The 23506-nt window shown below is 36.6% G+C and overlaps 2 protein-coding genes across 2 annotated transcripts in view; one reads left to right on the forward strand and one right to left on the reverse strand.

Moving 5' to 3' along the window:
• LOC135463542 (small subunit processome component 20 homolog) overlaps positions 1-8950 on the reverse strand; it is a 48709-nt gene extending 39759 nt beyond the window's left edge. The window contains exons 1-10 of the mRNA XM_064740805.1: positions 8862-8950; positions 8283-8363; positions 8082-8148; positions 6613-6674; positions 5501-5571; positions 3399-3593; positions 2826-2910; positions 2400-2459; positions 1490-1567; positions 47-214 (exon numbers count right to left, since the gene is read on the reverse strand). Of these exons, the coding sequence (XP_064596875.1) occupies positions 47-214; positions 1490-1567; positions 2400-2459; positions 2826-2910; positions 3399-3593; positions 5501-5571; positions 6613-6674; positions 8082-8148; positions 8283-8363; positions 8862-8903 (909 nt within the window). The 5' untranslated portion in view covers positions 8904-8950. The remainder of the gene's footprint in view (positions 1-46; positions 215-1489; positions 1568-2399; positions 2460-2825; positions 2911-3398; positions 3594-5500; positions 5572-6612; positions 6675-8081; positions 8149-8282; positions 8364-8861) is intronic.
• A 3056-nt stretch (positions 8951-12006) lies between these two features.
• The window catches only part of LOC135482162 (guanine nucleotide exchange factor for Rab-3A-like), a 37017-nt gene continuing 25517 nt past the window's right edge, over positions 12007-23506 (forward strand). Inside the window, 1 exon segment of the mRNA XM_064762017.1 lies at positions 12007-12086. The gene's annotated coding sequence lies outside the window, so the exon portion shown is untranslated.

The following is a 23506-nucleotide window of genomic DNA, read 5'->3' on the forward strand; positions in this document are numbered from 1 at the left end:
AAATCTCTTATTCCAAATTGCATACTTCTTGTGGTAAAGCACATACCAATAGAAAGTTCCAAGGCTCTTCTAGATATTCAACTGTAGAGTAGTCTGCCATTGACATCATCATGTGACCTATAGCTGTTTGAACCAGTTGCCATGGTAATACTGGACACTCCCCCTCTTGTTGGTGCTGAACAGGTCCAAGCTTCCCCAGGATTACAGGAAAAATCTGCAAGGATCAATAGCAGTTTTGAATCATAACTTCAAAATATAACTTTGATCTTGTAAACCAATTTTTATCTCTTTTAGAGTCAGCATAGTGTGCCTTACTGAAAGGCCATGTGAAAACTTTAATCTATTTTCTATAGGTTTTCTTGAAATTCACTCAATCTTATGTCATGCTAACGTAGAAAGTCCTATTCAAAAAAAGATTATGAGAAGCTGGATTTATGAAGTTTTGTGAAAGCGGCTCATTTACTTTATCAACTTCCTTATGATCGGAACCAAACAAGGAGTGAGTGAGTGAGTGAGTGCATAGGGTTTAACATCGTTCTAAGCAATTTTTCAATCATATGATGACAAAGGCGTCCGTATGAGTACATGTAATATGCCTCCTTGTCCCAGGACAGATTTCCACCACTCTTTTATGTAGTGCTGCTTCACTGAGACAACTTACCGAAGGCAAGTAAGCCACCCCGCCCAAGCCGTTATATTGATACGGGTCAACCAGTGGTTGCACTATCCCCTCGATGCTGAACGCCAAACAAGAAAGCTACAACTTCCTCTTTTAAGGTTATAGGTATGGACCAACCCAGGATTGAACTTGGATCTCCTGCCCTTGAAGCAGAGGCTCTACCTATGCTGAACACCAAACTAGAAAGCTACAAATTCCTCTTTCAAGGTCTTAGGTGTAAACTGACCCAGAATTGAACCTGGATCTACCGCCTCCAAAGCAGACACTCTACCAACTGAGCAATCAAACAAGGAAGTAACAAATCTTGGTATGTCTCCTACCAGGGTTGACATAAGATATTTCAAAACAAGACTTTTTTGTGGCAAATATGACTGGGGTAATTATTCAAGACTATTCAGTTTTCTTAATGACAATGACACCAACTGTCCAGATTCTGAATCCGAGAAGACTGTTAGTTAGTGCTTATTGACTTGACCTGCAAAGATGTGCAATTTAATTACCTCAAAAAGACGTTATGAGAATATGTTCCCGTGTTGTTGTTAGCTCCTGAATCATTATAATGTAGACCTCTTTTGAAAATGAAGGCAAGAAAAGTTATTGTCTTGTACATTTACACAGGCTGCCTTTATGTACAAGCCAAGATTTGGCCTACAATCACAATCGTAACTTTTAAAATACACAACCGCCTTAATTACTCTAAGCGTGCAGCACAACTTGTCTTACAATCAATTGTAACCTCAATTTTGGGGTCTACTGCAAGCGGAGCCAGGAGCACTTTTCTGTTGGTATGTAAGCTTGTGTCAACCATACCTGATTTATGCAGCTGTGAAACTGATTTCTGACACCCTTCACCATCTCAAACAGAAGTCTTCCCACACCAGATGACTGCTGTAAATGCAAAATTTAGAAAACATCACATGTATATGTATCTTGTGTGATATTTCTTTCATTGTAATACTCAATGATTTTTCATTTAATATGACAGAGGTAAGGAATATGGATGTAGGAAACCAGCTTGCCCTGAGTAAACCAAAGCCATCCACCAGTTCCCCAACGAAACTTCTGATTTAGAACCTCAAAGGTCAAGGTCAGACGTGGCATCAACAATGTTTTAGCCGAATGGGCCAACAAAGGTTAGCCAACAATCTGGTAGAAATGATGCTGTGGTGTTAAACACTATGATATTCCTGCTCTTAAAGTCACATGAGATAGGCTCAGCAATATAAATTTTAGCATAACATCGGTCAAATGTGTGAAAACCGATGACACATTCTGCTTTGGTGGCATTTAAATTAAACCCTTTTAAAACTAACACAGAGGCACTCCATGAGGACAACTCTCAGCTACAGCTGACTTAACAGATTTCCTCACTACAAACAAGGGAACAGTACTCTGGATGTGACTATTATCTTGCAATGGTGAAGAATGGTTTAAAAAAATTTCAGGATCCAGTTCACAAGAAAGTTTAATGAACTGGTGCTTTGGGCCAAGCTGTGAACAAAATTTCATATATCTCCATCCAAGACTTTTTCCATAAAGTTGCTGATAGTCAGAGAGAGCGAGACAAACAAATGCCAACAAATACATCACATCCTTGACAGATTTAATAATCTGATCCTCCTGCCCAATCTTTTCAGGTTTGGCTTATACTGATATCTAAATATTCACTCTAGAAATGGATACGTGCTTTAATAATTAACAAAGAAACCTATTCACACACCTCTGGGTTACTTTCCAGTGAAGAAAATAAGAAATTTAGGAGATCATCTCGTTTTTTAACCTGTGAACAGAAAATTAATAATGTAAGAATAGATCCTACCTTCTAGTGCAACCTACATATATCAGAGCTTGTCAATCAGAACCTCCAAGCTTCGTCATATGATCACACTTTAATGTGACAACTAAAAATTACAAAAGTGGCTAAATTTTCAGCAAGGGTTGCCTTACTCTGTCACACAGTGACTGTACTCTAGCAGGACTATTAAACTTAAGTTCTTCTACAAGCACCATTACAAGGAAAATGTCCATTATTACAAGACTAAAACACAGTCTATTTAGCTGGGAGCAGTTTTCTTTGCTGCCAAAATTCAGATTATTTTGTGTGCTATTTTAGCAAATGAATACAAAACAAAATCTAAATTCTTACCTTTCTCATCAGGAATGAAAAACTCTCAGCAGCAAAATTCTGTATGTAGTCTTTGTATGGGCTTGCCAGCAAGGTTGAAAATATCCTGACATAAAAAAATAACAATATAACAGCAAAACTATATCAAGCAAAATAAGTTTCACAAACTGAAAAGGGAACAGAACAATAGATTTACAGTATCTTTTATAAACTTCTCATAAGAAAGACTAAAGGAATTTACAAATTTCTCACAAACGCTGCATACCCATAGACATTTTTGATATCCTTAAGACTATTAATATCGGAAAGACATGAATTAAGGTACAGAACACACAAAACTCTATCTTCATAACGTTTCACAGTAAGTTTTCCTCCAATTTTTATAGCATTTCATAACCCAGAACTAGTAAAGGAATTCACAAATGTTGTATATCCATTGACATTTTTGATATCCTTAAGACTATTAATATCGGAAAGATATGAACTAAGGTACACAAAACTATATCTTCACGACATTTCACAGTAAGGTTTCCTCCAATTTTTATAGCATTTCGTAACCCAGCACTACTAAAGGAATTCACAAATGTTGCATACCCATAAACATTTTTGATATCCTTGAGAAGATATCTCCACAGAAATTTAAAGAGGTAGGACAGAGTTGTAAAGATTTTCTCCAGAAGGTCAGAGTCTTGTGGGTGGCCATTAAGCAAGCCCACCAAGATCGAGAAGAAGTCCTTGAAATGCTTGTAAAAGTCAGACTGAAGGTCACGGGCCAACTGAACAACAAGACTGAAATGAACAATTGCAATATTCATAAATTTATCTGTAATATTTTATCACATTTATGGATTTGTTTGTTGTTTAAAACCATCCTCAAGAACTTTTCATGCATATAATGACGTTTTATTAAATGTTTAATTAAACATCATACGTACTGTCGTAATTGATTTGATTTGACTGATTGGTGTTTTACGCCGTACTCAAGAATATTTCACTTATACGACAGTGACCAGCATTATGGTAGGCGGAAACCGGGCAGAGCCCGGGGGAACCCACGACCATCCGCAGGTTGCTGACAGACCTTCCCACTTACAACCAGAGAGGAAGCCAGCATGAACTCACAGCAATCGCATTGGTGAGAGACTCCTGAGTCATTACGCTGCGCTAGCGTGCTCACCAAATGAGCCACGGAGGCCCCTGTACTCTCACAATGATTAGGCCGATAATTTTATTCAGACCAAATCAGATGGAAAAGTCTCCAATTCATGTACTTCATGCCCTTCTCATGAATTCTCTTCCCTTCACCATGTTCTTGAAATGAAATAATCAGGGGCATATTGTGACGATACATATATCAAACTATCAAGGCCATATCTAGCAAAAAAGACTGAAGGTTCTGAACCCAGACATTAAAGGTGATATTGCATAAAAAACATTCAGAAAAACTCATGATACTGTCAGCGAGCTTTTAAGTTACTTTTTATGAAATTTGTATGAAAACTAAACTTTTTATTGGTAAATCATCTTATTTTTGATCAATGTATTTTTCAGTTTTAATACAGCTTCATCAGTTTTGGAGCCCAAATGTTTTCCGCCACCAAAATAGCTCTACATATTGATATGGCCCAGGCTAGAGTGTGGGAAACACAGATTTACATTCATGTGTCACAAACGTACAGCCTTTGCCATAGCTCTGACACATCATATTCACTGATGCCTCATTGTATTTTGTATATGTATATTTGTCAAGTCTAGCTAATGCTGGCATCCTCTACAGCCGTAAGTGAGAAGATCTGCAGCAACCTGCGGATGGAGTTTCCCCCAGGCCCTGCCCAGTTCCCTCCCGCCATAACGCTGACCGCCATTGTATAAGTGATATATTTCTGAGTAGGGCGTAAAACACCAATCATATAAATATATTTATATCTCCTTTCATATTTAAATGTTCTTAATGGTTGGATGTTACCAATGGGTTGAGATGCTAGCCTATCAAGGGCAATAGAGGCAATAAGCAGTCAACATTCCCATAGAATCTTTTAGGTAATCTTGCATGTAGTTCAAATGGAGAGGACTTGCCATCCACTACTATTAAATAAACCGAAACTATGTGAAATATTCTTGAATGTAAGCAATGTTCAATCAATTCACTAATTTGGAGGTGAGAAAACACACGACATGAAACCTCCAATTCAGAAAAAGTTAAATCACCCAGTTAACCACTCAGTGTGCTATCCCCTATGAACACAAACATACCATAACCACTACCATAAATGACCTAAAGTTTCGCCCTGGGATTTGGAAAGTGTATTCCAAGATTCATTGCCTTGACTGTTGTTGTTACTGACTGAGCGCTGCGGGAGAGCATCTGGGGTGGTCAGGGGATTATATGGACAGTTCATGAATGTAATAAACAAGCTTGAGCGGTTAGTCTGTGCTCCTGCCGTCAACAGTTCAAGTTTTCTTCAGTTTCAATCATAATAAAATATCAGTACATGCACTTTAGGTCATTTACAACATGTTTTGTGTTAAGTATATTTTCAAATATTACCCCAACCCACGGCCAAACCATTGCACAATCACAGTGGTCAGTTATATAAAATTATTATGGTCATTATGGTGTTTGGAACATATGAAAGTTAAAAAGTAAATACTATAAATTCCCCAGCACAATATAAATTCAATCAACATGTACTTACTCCAACAAAGGCTCAAACGCCAGACTGTTAGGAACTTGTAAATGCTTCTGTAAGCCTGAAACAATCTCTGGCTGAAATAATCAAAAAAGTGTTTATTTTGTCATTTAATATGATGATTCACTAAGTTAAGCCCATGATTTAAAAACTTTCATCCGTATTCACAAATCTTGGAAAATCAAATTTCTCTTAAACTTCTTTACATTAATGACATTGTTGCCATAAAGTGATGGTGATATACACGAAAGAATTTTGAAAGTTTTGATAAAAGCGGACCCACAACAGTGTTACACGCATTTATTATGTTAAAATCTATGCACGTATAAAGACTGAGGAAACAAATTCATCGTAAAAATTCCACAATTTGTTGTTCCTCATATAGGGCGCCTACTGAATTACCTCCCTATAGGACGCTCTCCCATTTAAAAGGCCAATTTTTTTTGGAACAAGCTGTTGTTAGATGAGATCCCTGGAAAGGGCTGATGTCGAATTTCGAAGCTAAAGCAGCGTAAGGTAGTTGATGACCTGCCTTCAAGACAGATTTTAATTTTGCAAAACTGATTTGAAAAGCCCAGGATAAACATTTTATAATTTTAAGCTCTTTGGAGAAAATTTCAAAATCTTCTACTGAAATAAATATACTGATGTACAGCAGAAAACTTCAGAGAACTCTTTCTACCAGTCCTGAAAAACATCGACTTCATTTAAGATCTTTCAACATATCTTCGCCTCTCCATGACTGATGTCAATTTTATTGGCATTCATGGAATTCTTAGAATTCCAGAAATCATTTTTACATTTCCTAGAGACTGGTTCTCATGACCTACTTCCTTGTTATTCCAATATGAGAGTTCCCACCTCTCGGAATTTCACACCTCAAAAACTAATCTCATGATACTTTAAAGCTGCTGTTGTTGACAAGGGAGGCAATTCACAGGAGGCCTATTGCCAGGTGATCTTATGACGGTGATTTATTTATTTATTTTCCCTGATGAGAAAACGGCATATAAAATAAGTTTTATGCAACAGACATGTATTTCTTCATGCAATAACGGGGTTGTAATCGAGGGGCAAATTACTTACAACAGTAAAATGCCTCTAATGCTTATATTTACCTCATGATGGACTAACTGTGTGAAGGTCTGAACCTGGGCAGATATTTCTGTCCTGAAGTTAGCTGCAAAACAGAAATTCAACTCATCATTTCACATTTGGAGAACATAAAGAATATGATAACACATTTTGTAGAAAGATATTAATATAGCATTGACCTGGAATGCAATATTACAGGGATATGAAGTGCCCCTTAAATGCTTTTTTCTCTATTTTTGTGTGCCTTGGATTATCCAGTAATGACGTCGTAAGGAAAGGCCAATCAGCCAAGCACGTTAGTGTACATACGTTAGCTGATATTGGAGGTTGACAGTTGAGCTTGGAAGTACTTTTATATTTATTCATGTTGTTGTTGTTATTCTTCGTGCATGGATAAGGGGTCTCCTGATGTCAGATCCTGATGTTTGTATCAAACATAGCCCAACAATAAATGGTTCAAAACAGTCATCAAACAGTGAATACATAAAACGCATATAAAACCTCCAGCAAATAAGATTAATCTAATTATCATCAAGCCAATGGCATGGACTAAAACCTGTACATCTTTGTATTTCTTGTATACATGTACAAACAACACTCATGCGTAAGGTTGGGCACCCAACCTGTGCTTTTTACAAATATATTTTATATCATTAAACTGCAAAAGAAATGTAACCGATTTCAAAGCGTAAATTTAAGATGAGTAATTTGACAGTTGCTGTAGTCAGAAATTTCCTAAATTGTGAGTGGGACTTCTATGGCTCTGTCTGGTTTCCTCTCACCATAATGCTGGCTGCCATTGTGTAAGTGAAAATATTTTTGAGTGTAGCGTAAAACACCAATGATATAAATACAGAGGGATGCACATGGCTTGTTTTGTGTCATAGTATGCATTAAAATTTAGGTTTAAAATTTAGAAGCTCTGCACATTCTTGTGCACACCATAGTCTTACAAGATAATGCCATATAATATATATATAAAAGGGTTTAACGAGTGTATAGTCTTGATGTTATCTGAGGATGGTCCGTCACTGTTCCACGGATCTTCATTTTCGTTGTCTGTGAAACCCTCAAGTAAACAACTCAGATCTATATTGTCCCAACTGACGAACTCATTTTTAAAAGACGAGGACTTACGCTCCATGGCAAATGACAAGCCTGATTGTTGATCTCAGAGTATTAGTTGCGCTTTCTCCTTAACACTGGATGTCATGTTACAAGGACAAAATTAAAAGTGGTGTGATAGGGTGGCGATGCGCATGCATACTAGAATGTTGTGGAGAATCAGCTGCCTGCAGAGAAATCTGCTGTGCCGAAGACCTGTGCGAGAATGACACATTTGATTGACTTCAGGATTTGAGACACGAATAGCGAGAACAATAGGGAGGAACAGCTTTCAGATGTGTGTTGACTGTGTACTAAAGCGTTTCCTATCCCCGTCTTACTGTATCCCAGCATTGACCAAGAGATGAAAGGAAAAGAAAATACTTACTGAAATGCTCGGTGCAGTTTAATTCAGCCCATTTATTGAGTGCTTCTCCAAAGTATGTCCCAGATTCCTACATGAAAAGAAATTTAGTGAAATCTTCACTGCTCACATTCCCTCAAAAAATTTCTATAATAAAACCTTAACAATCTAAAACGTGAACAAAATTTCGGGCCAATATAAACTACTTGACCTGTAATCACTTACCTCAGGTTGATCATCATTGTATCGAATACGGTGGATGACATCAATGTTAACATTTGCAATCCGTTCTGAGAAAGATTGGAACTGAAAGAGAATGATGAATGATCTAATAATTAGTATAATAATATTGTGATGTACAATTTCATTACCGTAAGCCATAATCTGTGATTATTGTGGGTATTCTGAGCTGTTCAACAAGGCATGAGTCTAGAATTGCTGTGAATTTATTTATTTATTTATTTGATTGGTGTTTTACGCTGTACTCAAGAATAAATTGCTGCTAATCATGTCAGGTAAGAAATACCTACTCAACTGTATCGGGAAAAACATAATGATATAAAATCAATCTGTAATCTATACTTGCTCTAATTGTAGAACAGGGGCAGCAAACTTTGCAAATGGCTTAATTTACTGAAGCTAGCTTAACGTGTGAATAACTTCACACTTGGACTAACACTTGATGAATGTCAACACTACAGGCGACAACAACAACGTGTCAAACCGCAGCGGTTACATTTCTTGTAAAAGCAAGACAGGCTTGTGCGCTAAATAATCATATATGTTGAGTAACTCTTGTTTCACCTTGAAAGTGTTTTCTGTCTTGTGATGTGAAGACTTCCCCATGCTGTCAAAGGTTGACTCTTGTTATGATTTAGCTTTCTGACATGAAAACGCACATGGCTGTGTGGAGTACCGCCATATTTAGTACAGCGACAACATCCAGAAGATTTCTAACTTAAGGGGAGAATACTCGTAATTCCAGCCCTCGCCAGCCTTCAAAACGTTAAAGAGCTACTACAGTGTGAAGACCTGAATCTATTAAATGGACGGTTAAATGATAAGGATTGAGATAGTCCGAATTGCTTTCCTAAATTATTAAAAAATAGCAATGTATTAAAACCGCTGTCACTAGTTTCGGAGGATATTACGGAAACAAAAGTTTTCAGTCGTTTCCAATTTTGCCTGGTGTGACCTACGTGATGCAAGAACGCCTGGCGTAACTTGAGGACTATTCACTTAAACGAGTTAAATAGTGTTATTCGCCGTAAATCTTTTTGAACCCTGTTGTTAGCTCTTTTCCCTTTGGTATCCTTCGTATCATTTTAATATTTCCGCGTAGCTCCTCTTAGGACTGAAGTTGCTCTTTAAAAGGTGGACAGAGAGTCAGTTTTAGTCAAGAGAATAACGTCTACTTTAGCTAAAGCTGAAGATGTCAAATTATGTAACTAAAACCACCATTAGCCTAGGCACGAATACCAACATTAGCTGAGAACACCACCTAAAACGAGAATATAACGAGAAAATACTCAAACGGAGATATAACAATAACAATCAATATATAACAATAAAAACATGATACCGGTACATAAAGCACGTATACATATATAGGCCTATACATATAGATTAACTTCTTAATTGTGTTATCCACTTAATTCACTTTCTTTCTTTCTTTTTTTCTCAGTTGTTATATATATATATATATATATATATATATATATATATATATATATATATATATATATATATATATATATATATATATATATATATATATATATATATATATATATATATACAGTCATGTAGTGGTTTCTCTACCTACGCGTACAGTTTTACTCTTTCTGTCCTTTGTTAGCATTTATTTATCACGTTAATATACAAGACCTTCTGTATTTGTAAACATTCAAATATGTGGGGCAAGAGCTCAGCCATACTTATCCTTACATATAGTACATTACTTATATAAATAATATGATTTTTAACGTCCATTCATTGAAGAACATCTTTTGTACTCAAAAAACACTTTCACACGCTGATCCACGTGAAAAGCCTTTCTGCTGTTTTTGTTGCTAGTAAAGATCGGCAACATATAAGACATCTGCGACGCATTTCATACATCACACATACAAATACGTACAATAACAGGACGGACGGGAGGAGGGGGGTGGGTGTGAGTGACATCTATGCGTCACGTTATTTGCTTCCCTCCTCCCAACAATTCTATAAACCGTTACGAACGACCGTGAGACTGGGTTTAACTCTATAATGCAACTCTATAATAGGCATCGCTAGAAAAAAAATATTTCAGTGGCCTAGAAAGACTGTGTAAAACCTGAAGTGACAGAAAGAACATGTTCAATTGACTGAGGATTTGTAGGATACTTCATCATCTTTCACACAGGACACCTGTTGATTTGAAACCATGCAGGTAAATAGCCATTACATGCAGGATATATTTAACAAACATGTGTAATTTTGTCGTTAAACAAATGCCAGTACAGTATAATCTGACCACAGATTTGATACAATTTATTTTCATACACACTCATATACAATGTATATAACAGTAACATTTTGTAACACGTTTGTTCCTCTTCGTATAAATCCACTGAAATGCTTGTTGTTCCTCGGGGTTTCATTTATATAATGTTGTGAAGTATATACACACATATTCATATATATTTGTTCAGTAAGATGCACACTGCCGATTCGCCGTACGCCTCGCGCATGATAACCGGAATTAGCCATTATGACCACATGTTAGTCGGTGGTATAGAGACCTATATGATTTATATACTATGGGGGGGGGGGATTCAACAAACCATTTCAACATTGTACAGCATTCTTAATTTTCAGCCCCTATTAGTTAAAATGTTCATACGTTAATTTGGCTCTAAAAATAAGTAGGCCTATTCAGTCAGCTGGCTTTATGCATGGATTCGTAGCCTACTCAGAACTCGCATGTGGTTGTGCATATGTATACGCGATATACCGAGGAAAATACATGATGGGAATCTTTATTTTTTTCCGTCATTTTTTGTTTCAGTTACTGGATATAGAGGTCTTCTTCCGTGAACTATATGAGGCTTGTCTACATACGAAAATAAACATCACTTTAAAGAGGCTATACCCGAGATTTGTGGCCAAAAATCCATACTCGCCAATGAAATTAAATTTTCAGTACTTGCCATAGGGAGCAGCTAAAATTTTTCACTTTCGGCAAATATCAAACTAATATACCTGTACTATTTTATATGTGGCGTTCTAAGGTTAAAAAAAGTTTCGAAGCACGGCGAGGTTGACGTTATATGAAAAGTAATTATCTGGGCTGATCGAAAATAACCAGCAGAAACTGGGTTGTATTTGCGCTCATCAAGCGCTAAACATGTCCGGTATAGCCTCTGCAGAGTGTAGGATGAAGCTGTATGTATTTGTATACAGGCCTTTAGATACACTTGAGCTTGCTTTTAAGGCTTTACGGTGACTATGTGTCCCCGATGGCTTGGCCCCTGGCACTCCGTACGATTCCTGGCACTCCATAAGTATGGTTTGGCCCGTGGCACTCTGTTTTTTTCCACTGTCGTATTACTGATATATAATTGACAGGAGCTCCAAAAACCCCGCTAAACAAATATATGAACGTCTTCAATTTTCTAAAGATATTATACAATTCAGGTGAAAATTTTTTGGAAAACGCATGAAAGTATGAGATCTATAAATTGCCGGTGCACTTGCACTGATATATACGAATGCAACAAACAAAGTCTCATGCAAGGAAAATATTAGCATAAATGTGGCACTAAAACATTATATTAATTTCCAGTTCGATATGATGAGTTTCTTGTAGAAATTGTTTAATATTCTTCAATCCGCATAACAGCTTTATCGTTGAAAAGTGACTGAGTGGTTTCCCCTATATGTCACCAGGGGGCAGTGTTAATGGGCGAACATGGAGGAATTTCAAGTAGCTGCTTGTGTTTGTTGATATCGATAAAAGTAACAGAAAACAGATCAGGGTGTTTCAAGGTATGTTAAACTGACTGTTGAGAATCAGTATAGACACATGTTATTTAGAAAGTAGTTAATTTACAACGGTATAATGACGGGAACGGGACATTCACAGTCTTCTGCGATTGCGAGTAAACTGTTGATTTTGACACTCGCAGTCGTCGAGATCCGCACTGACTCAGTGACTGTGACTGGCATAAGACTGCGACTGCAGGGTTAATTAAGATAAACGATTATCCCATGGCAACTGTGTCAGGAAGTATTTCACATCAGTTAACTGGTAAATAGATCAGATTCTGTGGTTCTTGTGCGATTATTATGGAGTACATAATTTTTAGAACTTTGATCGATGACATCCGGAGTTCAACTATGTGTGTCGTCACGGACAAAAAAAACAAGCTATGATAAATTTTATTTCCTGATGTTGCATTCAGGGAGAAGGAACAAAAATGCAAAATTTAGACATTTGCTAAAGGACATGAGGACTAACTTAAGAATGAACATATCGTCACCCAGACTTTTGAGCTTATACAAGAAAGTGTTTCCACAAACAAGTTAACCATAAAATTCTGGAAGGAAGCTTTTTAAAAAACTGTCTGCTTGTGTCAGTTAGGTCTGGATAATTAGAATTAAATATTATTAATGAAATATTATTGCATTAATTTTAAGTCAAACTTAAAGTACATGTACATGAAGAAGTTCTCAATTAAATCTCAAACAGTGTTATTTTTTTTTGATTTGTGCATCAGGTAAGTACAAGAATTTTGTCTACATTACACTGATGTGGTGATGTGTGCAGACAAGATCATATGATGTCTTTCACTCGCAGTACAACATAACAGTGTTCAACTTCAGGGTCAGTTAGAGTGAGATAAAGCTGATTATTGTAGGAATTTGTGTGAAAATTAACTTTTGTCCCAAAGTCAATAAATAATTCATGTCCTAAACTAGTCGGTTTCTTTAGTGACTATGTATATTTCCAATTGATTGACCCCTATACATATATATACCTACATAATTTGCATCCTACTTTTGCAGCTACACGTTTGTGCTGTACATGCTGCTGGATTTGTTTGAGAATGTACTCATGAATATTGTACATGTTCATGCTTAAAAACATGGAGACCTTTGAATCTGCATGTGCTAAGGGAAGTCCCCTTGTTATATTTAAAATAGCGTGGTTGCCACGCCGTTAGCTGTCTTAAAAGCCTTCGTATATTGTTGTATATATGTATAGGAGTATTTGATATTTGGCAGATGTACCCAGGATTACCCTTGTATTACTTCTACCTTTTAATAACTATTATGGGCAAAAACTGACAAACTTTTGTGCTTGTTCACTAAATAGTACAACGCTTTTGTTTATTGTAGGACTGAATAGTGCTAGTATGCTTGTCTTCAGCAACATTTAAGGAGGGAAATACATTGTAAATTTATGCAAAGACATAAGTTATACAGTGTATTTTTTTTCTTTGTGACTGGTACATGTATGTGTATAATGCAAGATAAACTAGTATTCATTGGACATTTGGGAAATCTAGAGTTTGACGTGATGCTGGTTAAAAATGTATCTGTGTACTGTGTTTACGTGACAGTGTTATGGAGAGACTGTCAGTTGTATAATGTGTGTGCAATCTACTGTAAACACATTTGATATTGATAAAGGGTAATTGAAGGTTATGCAGCTGAGCCTAGATTCTGGCTGCTCATAGCCTTATCACATATCTGATGAATGTTAATTGAGTAATACTTAATTGAATGCACATGCAGGAATGTTGACCTTTGCATTACCTAAGAAGTACCACTGTCAGTATAGATCTGAATGTAACTGGATAAACATGGTGTTTGATGCATGGGCCTTGTCATAGAGACTGAAATCTATGCCAGCATCATAGTTACTAGCATTTATATGTGTATCTGCAGTCTGTGTCATTTATCACCACAGAGTCTGGTGTACATGTACTGCCTGTTGATGTTGATTCATGTGTAAAGATGCATGTAGTGGTGGAATAGGATTCAGTTACTAGGGTTTTATTAAGGGTCCACGCAGGTCGTGCTGCGGAAGACCTATTGTTTTCGTTTGGGTTATTATTATTTTGCCGATTTTACGAGCAACATACAGCCTAGATGGCTTGACCAGTTGCAGTAAATTTTTTTCATAAATACATGTTTATCCAGTTGCTTTAACATTGAGTTAGACGGCATCTGGACAGATATATAATCTGTTGATTTGCTCGTTTCTGCTGCACTGTCAATGATTTCCCAAAGGTGTTGTGCGTTTAGATATAGTTGTCTCCCATTCGACCGTGCGTAGTGATAACTCCAAGAATGAATGACATTGACCTTAGTCGAAACTGCAGATTTCTGTTGTGCCATGTTTCCTTTAAATGTTACCCCGATAGAGCATCCACTTCGGATCCAGGGTCAATCCTGGGTCGGGTCACACCTAAAACCTTAAAGCTTCCTCGCCTAGCACTCAGTATTAAGGGGATAGTGCAATGGCTGGTTGATGGGTATCAGTGTAATGGCTCAGGTGAGGTGGTTTACTTGCATTCGGTAAGTCTTCTCAGTGAAGCAGCACTAGATAAAAGAGCAGTGGAAATGCATCCTGCAACAAGAAGGCCCATTACATGTGCATGCACTCTATAAGGAGCCCTTCGTCGTTACCAGACTGATAAAGTACGACATTAAACCCCAAGCACTCACTCACTCCTTTAAATGTTCCTCTTAATTTGTTTTATAGTGTGAATAAATTAATGAGAATCAAGCAAAATGTGTCTGTTTATAAAATGCTAAACTGGAAATACAATAAGTTTGTGTGCAGGATGTTACTGGGGTCATTCAGGATGACTAGGCAACAAAGCTGTCATGAAGTTTATGTTCAGCATTGAAGCTTAACTTTCTTAGCAAGACATACATGTATCATTCATAAACACCTTTTCTACCTACATATATAAATTACACAAAACAGTGTAAGGTGAGAATTTGAATGGAATTTTAAACTCAAATAATAAAGTCACTATTTAGTGTTTACATATTGCACCTGAACAAGGAATTTTATCTACAGTATCTCATAGGTTACATGTTCAGGTTTTTGTATGCATTATGATACATGCATGTGTACAACACGAGTATATACATGTGCTCAAAACAACAAATCATTGTCTATACCAGAAGTTCTTATACATGTAGTAGATAATTCAAAGTACAAAGTACAGCGATTAGGAAGTTTGTCATGGTGTTTGTGCTCAATATTTGCACTATGTGGCGTAAGTAGTGATTACACCACTTGCTCTTGAGATGATGAGGAACTTGATAAGAGAATAGTTGTATGTACATGTGTATTTTGAAACTGTAATAACTTCATATAAATTTTCTTAAGTTGAAACAGCTGGCCTGTCATACAGGAAGTACAATGTGCAAGAAACAGGGATGTGTGTACAGTGTATGTATAGGCCTACATGCATGAAAAACCTTGCATTTGACTCAGACTCAAATTATATTTGTTGGATAGTGTCCATGGTATCCACTCAGTACTGTTACTAAAGTTTCCAGTTATTTATGACCAGCAACATGTATTTTATATATATCAGAGTGAACACATGTACATGTACAGTATAGTTTTTGATCTCAGAGCTGGTGTCCCACAGCTGCCAGCTGGTATGTTTTTGATTTTGTTTATTTATTTGATTTGATTTATGTTCATGCCATTCCCAAGAATCTTTCACTTATACAAGGACGACCAAAATTATTGTAAAATGAAATTGGGCAGAGCATGAGGGATACCCACAACCATCCGCAGGTTGTTGGTGGGTGTAAAAATGAATGTCTGATATGATTGATATATTTTTTGTGTTATGATTCATTGTATGACAACAGATGGAATGACTGCTTTTGGTAGAATGCCATTGTTTTACTGCATGATCATTCTGTAAAGTTTAAGCTATGGGATAATATCCTAATCACATCAACTGCGGTTTCAAAAGGTCAGTAGTACAATGTATACATGTACATGCAACATGGACATGTATGTATAAAATGTAGTATAAATGTACTCTTCAATTGTTGACACAAATGTAGTGACATAAGACATGGTCTTAGGGTCTGTACTCGTCTCTGTGCCAATTGTGAAAGGCTTCCACATATCCTTCCATCTCTGACTTGCTTTACATACATGTATACATATACCTGTAAGTGAAGTTGGCATATTCCCCACACCTTTCTGTAGTAGCTTTTACCTGCGATCTTTTACCAGCTGTTCTGCTTGACTGGTTTTGCAGACTTGAATATTGTTAAATACAGTTTTGTGTTACATATATGTAGAAAAATGTATGAACTATGAAGTACATGTACATGTAAGCATAGATCTCAAGCGTGTGAAGTATATGTATGTATGTATGCTGGAGCACTGTAGTTCATGTATGTATGCTGGGGCACTGTTGTACATGTGTGTATGCTTGGGCACTGTAGTACACGTATGTATGCTGGAACACTGTAGTACATGTGTGTATGCTGGGGCACTGTAAATACAAATGTTTGATGGCTGTCATCGTTCTGCAGGCAACAGCGGATTTATTTTTTTCAACGGGGCAAGCCGACAGTTATAAATCCAAAACTGAAAATTCGTCTTTGTTTTTGTTTTTCTGTGAACATGTAAATAAAGTTTTCTACAGAAAAATTTGCTGGGATAGTCCACACTTTCTACAAATTAGATTTATCTTCAAGTTTCATCCGACATTGAAAAATGATTTATTTTGCTAGTAATACAGTTTACACAATTTATCTGACCCAATTTTTCAGGAACCCACATAAGCATCTTTTGTAATAAAAATTACAACTGAATAAGGTGTTCACCAATTCATGTTAATGAAGGGCTGTAACCTATGTAGGGCACATTGACATTTATAATATGTAGGTACATGCCCAGTCTAGCAGTGTAGACAGTGCATTTATTGTACAATTGTTTTGTGTCTGACATGCAAGTCTTTCTTAATCTGTACACACAGCTTACTTGTTCTTAGCAGTAAGTTGTGAATTAAGATTGTCCTCAAGTAAAGGACTTGTTTAAATATAGCTTTATACAGGGATGTGTTCAGGTATGTGTGCATGCTAAAGCAATGACATCATCAGTCTGAGCATCATCCTGTATTAAAGATGCTTTGACACTGATGAACTCCCTACTGAATGTCTTGTCCCACTTGCACTGTGTACTTTTTGTTAGTTAGGTAGCTTATTACAGGTTGACCTGCTTACCTGTTTACAGGTACATGTATCAGTCAGTGTATTAGGCTGTTAACCCGAAGAAAATACATGTAGTTTGCTCTTCTTAAGAGATTGCATACAGAATACACCAGTACCAGTACATGATGTCAACTTGGTCTGTTTTAGATTAGTAAATGCATACATTTTCGTGCCATTTATCATGACTTTTTCGGGGCAAGACTGTGTTACTATAATATACACAATATCCACTACCCTGAACTCACTGCGTATGGGATGTTGGTAAGACTGCTACATGGGCATTGTCAGATAACATCAAATTTGGCCTTTTGAACATGTATTTGATGTGACTTTTAATATGGTACAATTTTTGGTCAAGATGCTTGCCTTTAAATCATTAGGACAAGTTCATTCTCGACATTAGACATGGAATTTGTAAATTCCCCTGAACTCACTGTCTGTGGGGTGTTGGTGACACTTAGCGGGTCAGTGACACTGGTGTGGTCATTTGCACAGTCTATAAAAATGTCTTCCAGCATTATGGAGTGCATACATATCAGTACATATCATGTGTCAATGCCGAGTTTCCCCACACCACAATGCTGGCTAAGGTCACAGAAGTGAAATATTCTTAAGTATGGTGTAAAACACCAATCAAAAAAAAAAAAAAAAAATCAGGTGTGAAAGTTTGTCGCTTACATGCCAATAGTCTGTGATTTACCTCCGGCACTCTGGCTTAAACTGACTGCCATCAAATAAATGTAAACATTTAAAGTATGGCGTTAAACAACAGTTACATAAATTTGATTTTTTGACATATATACATATCTGCAGACACATATATTGTGTTTCAGTGTTGTGTAAGTGAACTAACAGGACCCATCGTTTTTATTCCTCTAATTCTGTTATTTTTTAATGTGTTTATTTCTTTTTTTTTCTTTTTTCATGTTAATTTAAAAAAAATTTTTTTTTTTTTTTTTGGCTGTGGTAAATGGAGTGTGAACGAATAATGCTTTTTTTTTTTTTTTTGAAATCAGCAGGAGAAAGAATATAAATTATATCTCTTAAAAATCATATGGCTTCATTTAAAAATTAATGTTCATTTTTATACATGTGTGAATAATGATTTGTTTATGAGAAGCTGGTATGTCGGCATCTTGTTTACGACCAAGATTTTTACGTGGGGAACCCTCATAGCCATTCATCCATGCTCAAGTTCACAGCAGCAGGTTTGACTAAGACGCCGACGCATTAACCCCACCTACTGAGGTCACATATACATGTAGTTAACAATCTAATATATAGTACATATGAGTTTTAGAATAAATGTACATTTATAAGTTGTTGGGTTTTTTTGTTTGTTTTCTGGTTTTTACACACAGTGTGTAGGGTGTAGGGGTTTCACAGTTCATTTAATAAACTGTATTACCATGAGTCATATGCTCATATACATACAGTGTATATGTATATATCTTTTCTAACCGGTATGTTGTGAAGACAAAACATTGGCATGAAAACATCAAAATTGTTTCCCCGCATAATTCAGTTTTGTTGGAATTGTTTTGACTGATGCAAAGTTACATGCGCATGAATTACAGAAAGCTGTCATGTACATACATGACATTGGCACAGAAATGACTAAACTACAGGCCTCGGGATCACAAACTTAATTCAAAATTTCAGTCTTTAAACTTGGTCTGTTCCTTTCTGTTACTTTAGCTGACATTTATTTTACAATAGCTTACCCAGAATATACGTTGTCAAGCAGTATTTTAACTTTGTTGTGTAAGAAGTAACAATTTTAAAGTGATATGATATTTTCACTTGAGTCCAAGATCGCTTCATGATTCTGGGGCCAGTAGATTATTAGTTTCAGAGTTCAGCATAGCAGCTTACTTGTACAGTACATGTATATGTAGAGAGTAGGCGTACATGTAGAAATGTTCGATAGATGTAAGCAGTATAGGAATACATGCAAAGGTACAAAAGTACAATTATTTGTAGCAACACTAAGCATGAAGTACAAAAGCTGGTGGTACAAGTGGCAGTGTTGGTAAGGAGTGGAGGATACATATAGCATTTTTCACACAAGTATTATTCATGTACAGTAGAATTTTAAGAGCTTGTCAACTTGTTTACAGCCTGATTAGCGGCTGGCACATAAGTGTTCAGAAGAAAAAGAAAGATTCAGAAAAAATTTTAAAAACTTAAAGGTTGTGAAAATGACATCATAGCCGTAAAAATATGTATGGGATTCTATTCTTATTGATCACTTCAAAAGAATGAGGATACCCTAATTTCTTCAATTTTTTCAACTGCGTCTGGAACCAATCTTTTTAAACATTATGAGTGAACTATGGGGTGTAGTGAAATAATTTATGCAGCTTTATGAAGCTTGCCTTCTTAGTGAAACACATGTTAACAATAATTGTATGCATATATTCAACTGTTCTTTAGAGGTTGAAAAGTTTGAAGATTTATGGTAAATATAAACAAGTGGACAAATCCTAGTACAGAAAGATTTACAGCAAATGTAAATGTATGTTTAAAACATTTTTATTTGTTTTATTGTAAGGCAGAAGGTTACAAATGTGGAGTGTCTGCTTATATGAAGGATACACAATTAAAACAATTATTATTGATTATGGCTTATTATTTTAGTTAGTTTACCCACTCTACCCTGCAAGAGGTCTTGCAGGGTAGAGTGAGAAGCATAATTGAGAAGCATAATTGTTAAATTTATGATCTTTAAATAGTATGCAGGTACAGTAGTATATTATTAAAGAGACAGTTCTGTTACAGTTTCACCTGTAACAGAGATTTGTTGATTGATTGTCACAAAAATAGGCGTGACCTCAGCTGAGCTCTTTCTTTAAGGTGCCATTCAAGAGTACCTAACAAATGACCTGTACTTGATAGGTCGATAAAATTAGTGGTTACATGTACATTTTGATGAAGTGCCAGGCATTCAATCATGAGTGACATCCTGGTAAAATTAATATAGCAGATAAAGGTGATTGGTTTACAAGTGTAGTATTACAGTGACAGTTAAGTGCAGCTGCTGAGGACATGTGTATTAATCCAGATACACTAGTGTGGAAAGTCACCTGCTTACATGGCACAGACTACCCATAAAGACTACCGCCGTCGTATAAGTGAAATATTCTTGAGTACGGCGTAAAACACCAATCAAATAAAATAAATAAACCCATAAAGACTAACATAAATACAACTATAGTCTGTATTCTGTCTTGTGTGTACATAGTTGACGTTGTACTTGTGTATTATTTGACTGACCCATGGGCTCTGTTGCCATAGCCTATATTTAAAAATCAAGTACTGTGTCTTGTACTGTAGAGTTTTTAGTTCCGCAAAGCTTTAGCTTTATGAAGGGAAATGTATGGCATATTGTAGGGAGTAATTGTGTGTTTTTCAGCTGAATATTGTGCACATATTTTGAGATGAAACATGTGGTACAGAAACACCAGTGTCACCTGCTTTAGGCACCCAGTCATCTGATATGTGATTACCAGAATAGACAAGTGATGTTGATGGATGTATTTTATTTAGATGGCAGTGTGGAAGGCAGCATATAAAACTGTTGGTCGTCAGCACCGTCTCTTTGGTATATGTATAATCCTAGACATGATTTTCTTTTCAGTTGAAATTTTGTCAACAGATTTATGTGCATGTATATAAGCAAGAGGTTTATAAGAAGACGGTTACAAGTGAGCAGCATTCTGTTACTGCAGTAAAATTATGTGTACATGTAGGTAGCTCAAAGCTCCTATTTAACTCCATTTAATTCTTTTCCATGAAACCGGTTACTTTTCCAAGGTAAGAGTTCCACTCAGAATTATTATGAAAGCCATGACAATGGCCACAGAGGTGTACACAGACCAATAGGTTTGATATTGCTTTTCTGTGGAATGCATGTACATGATATACATTGTTTCATGTACATTGTTTCCTGTTGAGCTGAGACAGCGAATCCTTTGAAGAAACAAAGTTCATAAGTAATAGATAGGAGCAGGGCTGGTTAATGTCCGTGTTTTAGCTGTTTGGTACTGACACAAGGCACATTCATAAGGAAATGAAGTTCATTTGTAACCCAGCAGGACTAAATAGCTGGACAAGAATGGTGTTCGGAGCTTGATGGCCAGGAAGGATTTCTACACCTCATATTGGCTATCCATCACTGTAGGAGAGGGCCTCCAAGCCGTTGTGCTAAGCCTTGATGTTAATGTCTTTGGTAGTGTTGGACACAGAGACACTCTCTGACTCACCCTCACTGAGTTATAAGGCTCATCAAGTGGTCATTTAGGTAGGGATTGCTCTGCTAACCTTACAGGAGACTGTGTGCATGGTACACTTGGGTTTTGGCTGCTGTGAGGTTTGGTTGTGTAGCTGTCCTCTGTTTGTCATGTATTTACTCTAGACAAATGTGTAGACTTTCTGGATTGACCTGTCACGTGTCACTCATATAATAATGAATGATACTAACCATTAAGGGAATTGAACATAAGAGTTAGTAGCATTCATTATTATTTTTGTCAAGATCGTAGATTTATGATTTAGCCTTTGCATTTGAATCAGTGAGGACGTACACATGTGCATGTACTTGTATGTTTTCAACATTGTAGTATGAAGTTCAGCAGTAAAGAACACAGAAAATTGAAATCCAACAGAAAAGCACCTGTTTGATTTTTGTCATCCACTGCAAACAGTCCTTGTGGTTTCAAGAGTTCTGAACATGCATATAAAAATCGCAGGTGATTATTTCAGACTTTTCTGAAACTGAAAAGTAGCGATATACTGCAGAAGATATTTCACTATAGAAAGGAAAAATAAGTGAATTATTTTCAAGGAAAAAACTATTTATGGACATACTAGATGTACATGTACCATATCAAAGTGACCGATTAATATCAAGTTTCTATATTGTAGTATAAATTGGAAAATATATTGCAGATTGCAAAGCATTGCTTGCAAATAATGGCCAAGATAATGATACGTATGTTGACACAAAAATGATCGATAATAACACATTCCAGCGGGATAACAGCTGAGGGAGTTTGTAGATTAGACACTCAGACTTATTCTGACAGAATGCACAGATCTAATAAAGTAGGCTCTTGTGTCGCTCTATTGTTCATCTGTGACAATATTATAGGATCTGGAGGATTGAAGCTGGTGGATGTACCCACGAGTGTTTTAGGTTTTTGAGTTTCCTGGCATCATGGAATCAGCAGAAGTGTAAGGCTGCTATTGATTTTCCCTCATATTCAAGTTGACCTGTGGCCCCTACGAGCTCCTGTTTGCTGTGGGAAGCCTGTTTATTGGAGCACCCAGTGGAATAATGACAGTTTTGGATTATCAGGGTAACTGCATCTGGCCCGGTCAGGTGGTGTCACGTGTTCATGAATAACCATGCTTAACCTTGCCATGTAGGTGTCTTGGGACCTGTATTAATTACAAACTACCAAATGGTTCAATATCATCACTTCTGGTCACATTTCTGGTCAGATTCTGGCATAGAATCTCTGTTAGAACACTGTTGTACTATGATGGGAATTAAGTAGGGTGTTGTAGTATTAAGTCAGTATTCCTTACCATAGCCTTTACCAATACTTTCATTGGGTCCAGTATTTTGTTACAGATGCACAAATACATGTACATCTGTATCAACATTGGAACAGTATGAGTAGTAGTGTATGAGGACTCTGATATCACCATGGTGGTAGTTGGGATACTTTTGATAGCATACCATAAGGGACGGATCCAATCAGGATGACTCAGCCCAACTTGTAGAGAGGCGACATTGGGATGACAGTCTCCTGGGGTCAAAGCCAACTACCATGCATACTGGCTCCTGAAAGCCTGTCACTTCGGCTGAAGTGGACATTGTAATGGGATTTTGGCCCGATGTACTACCCATAGATAACTATATGTATGAGATCAGTTTCTAAAATGGATTCAGTTTGTAGGGTAAGGCAACAGATAGTTATGTGACAGAGTGCATTTATACTGTACATGTATATAAAGACTGTATGTGTTTACAACGAAGGCACATTGTAGACAGTTGTGTACTGGATTGCTTCTGGTTGCATGTAAGTGTACTGACATACACTGTACCTGTATCTGTTCAGGGGCATTTACATATACAAGTTCATGTAGAGTCATTGTATGACAGACTGCCTTGTACGTCAGGAGTGTGA

This window comes from Liolophura sinensis, chromosome 1 (assembly GCF_032854445.1).
Source record: "Liolophura sinensis isolate JHLJ2023 chromosome 1, CUHK_Ljap_v2, whole genome shotgun sequence".
NCBI lineage: Eukaryota > Metazoa > Mollusca > Polyplacophora > Chitonida > Chitonidae > Liolophura > Liolophura sinensis.